This window comes from the organism of the source record quoted next (genome assembly GCF_019968985.1).
Source record: "MAG: Porospora cf. gigantea B chromosome Unknown PgB_NODE_6807_length_1602_cov_113.05, whole genome shotgun sequence".
In the NCBI taxonomy this organism is placed as follows: Eukaryota; Apicomplexa; class Conoidasida; order Eugregarinorida; family Porosporidae; genus Porospora; species Porospora cf. gigantea B.
The window spans coordinates 1-1602 of NW_027179203.1; the positions used below are offsets into that span (position 1 = coordinate 1).

General features: G+C 51.2%; 1 protein-coding gene across 1 annotated transcript; it reads right to left on the reverse strand.

The window, feature by feature from the left end:
* KVP17_005220 (uncharacterized protein) lies at positions 1-1036 on the reverse strand (the record flags this gene model as incomplete). Its single annotated transcript, XM_068515026.1, has 2 exons — positions 1-970; positions 999-1036. Coding segments are annotated over 2 exons (1008 nt in total), but the record flags the coding sequence as incomplete, so codon positions are not given.
* Between the last annotated feature and the right edge of the window lie 566 nt (positions 1037-1602).

Below are 1602 nucleotides of genomic sequence, written 5' to 3' on the forward strand. Positions count from 1 at the left end.
GTGGAATTGTGACAGCAATGTCTGCTTGCCTGCTATCTTTTTCCCCATCATTGACTTCTGCGCTTCTTGGGGAGTGCGTCCTACTGGAACTCGCCTTGTCTGTCTCTCTGACGTGATTGAATCTGACGCTTCCAGATACTTCCCTTTCTGCTTCAGACTGATTTCTAGCTTTTGCACTGCCACTTGTATTTCTTGAGTCTCAACATCCGGTCCTTCGCCTTCAGGGAAGAGCTCGCTGTCAAAATCGAGCTCGTCGATTCCTTTGTGAAGAGCTCGGTTAGGTTTCGTGTCCCATTCAAATGAGTTCTCTCCTGTATTGCTGTCGGGTGAGCGTCTACGCGGCGATGAACTCTCCACATCAACTCGAGGCATTACAGGTGAATCAAGGTCTCCTGCCATGTTAAAGATGGTGCTTGCTGGGCTGCTTGCGTCGGATGTCATCGATGTGATCGGCTGAGTGGATGACAATACAATTCGCCCGTCTTTTCGATCCACCTTTTGGCGCTTGGTTTGTTTGCTTAACGCCAGCCCAACCCTCTTGTGGCGGCCGCCCAGCTGCGAAGGATCAAACGCGAATGATGTTGGTTGTGACTCCGTTCTCTTGACCATCTTTACTTCTGCAGGCGAACTGACACACGCCATGCACCGATTCGCCAGGTCCAAGTTCACTTGGATCCGTCCAAAGGACGAACGCTCGAAACATCCGCCACTGACTTGTCTTGCAGTTTCATTGTAAGAGATCTCCAACTGTGACGTGCGATACATACCCAGTGCGGCTGCGACCGACATATTGGTTGTTCGACAGAAAATGAACTCCACCGCGACGTGAACCACCTCATTGGCAGCAAACGATTTCGCTAACATCTCTGTATCCACGACTCCAAAAGCCAGTTTGCCATCAGTAAGCTTTCGTTTGCAACGCCACATGGTTGCCCAGTCATCGTTCAATGACGACCACTCCAGCAGCACTCTGTGTCGGGTATGTGAATCCCTCTCACTCGTTGGCAGTCTTCCAATCGCATCCGACTGTCGTCATCACATTTTGGGCAGACTGCGGTTATACACACAGCGCTTTCTTACAAGTAGACTGGATCTTTGAGCCGCGGATTTCAACTTGTCAACGTCATCCTTATGCCGAAGCGAATCTAAAACCACGCGCCAACAGCTGCCTTCTGGAACAAGTTTGAAGGGCATTTAATATATCGCAAGATTTCCATCACGGATGAGCGCTGAGGTGTGGGTAGAGAAGTTCAGGCCTCGAACGTTAACTGAGGTGAGTCCTCTCGTGAGGAGCGACTCAGGTAGAGGGCGACGAAGACACCATCATGCGGCTGATGTGTATCGGCCGCGATGGGAATCTACCCCATATGATGCTCGCTGGACCGCCAGGGACGGGCAAGACGACCTCGATCATGTGTTTGTCAAGAGAGATGCTGGGTGACAGGGTTGCTGACTGTACTCTGGAGCTAAATGCGTCTGATGACAGGGGCATCGATGTCGTGAGGAATAATATCAAGGACTTCGCGTGCCGAAAGGTCGTCCTCCCTCCTGGCAGGCATAAGATTGTCATTCTTGATGAGGTTGACGCAATGACAGAGGCTG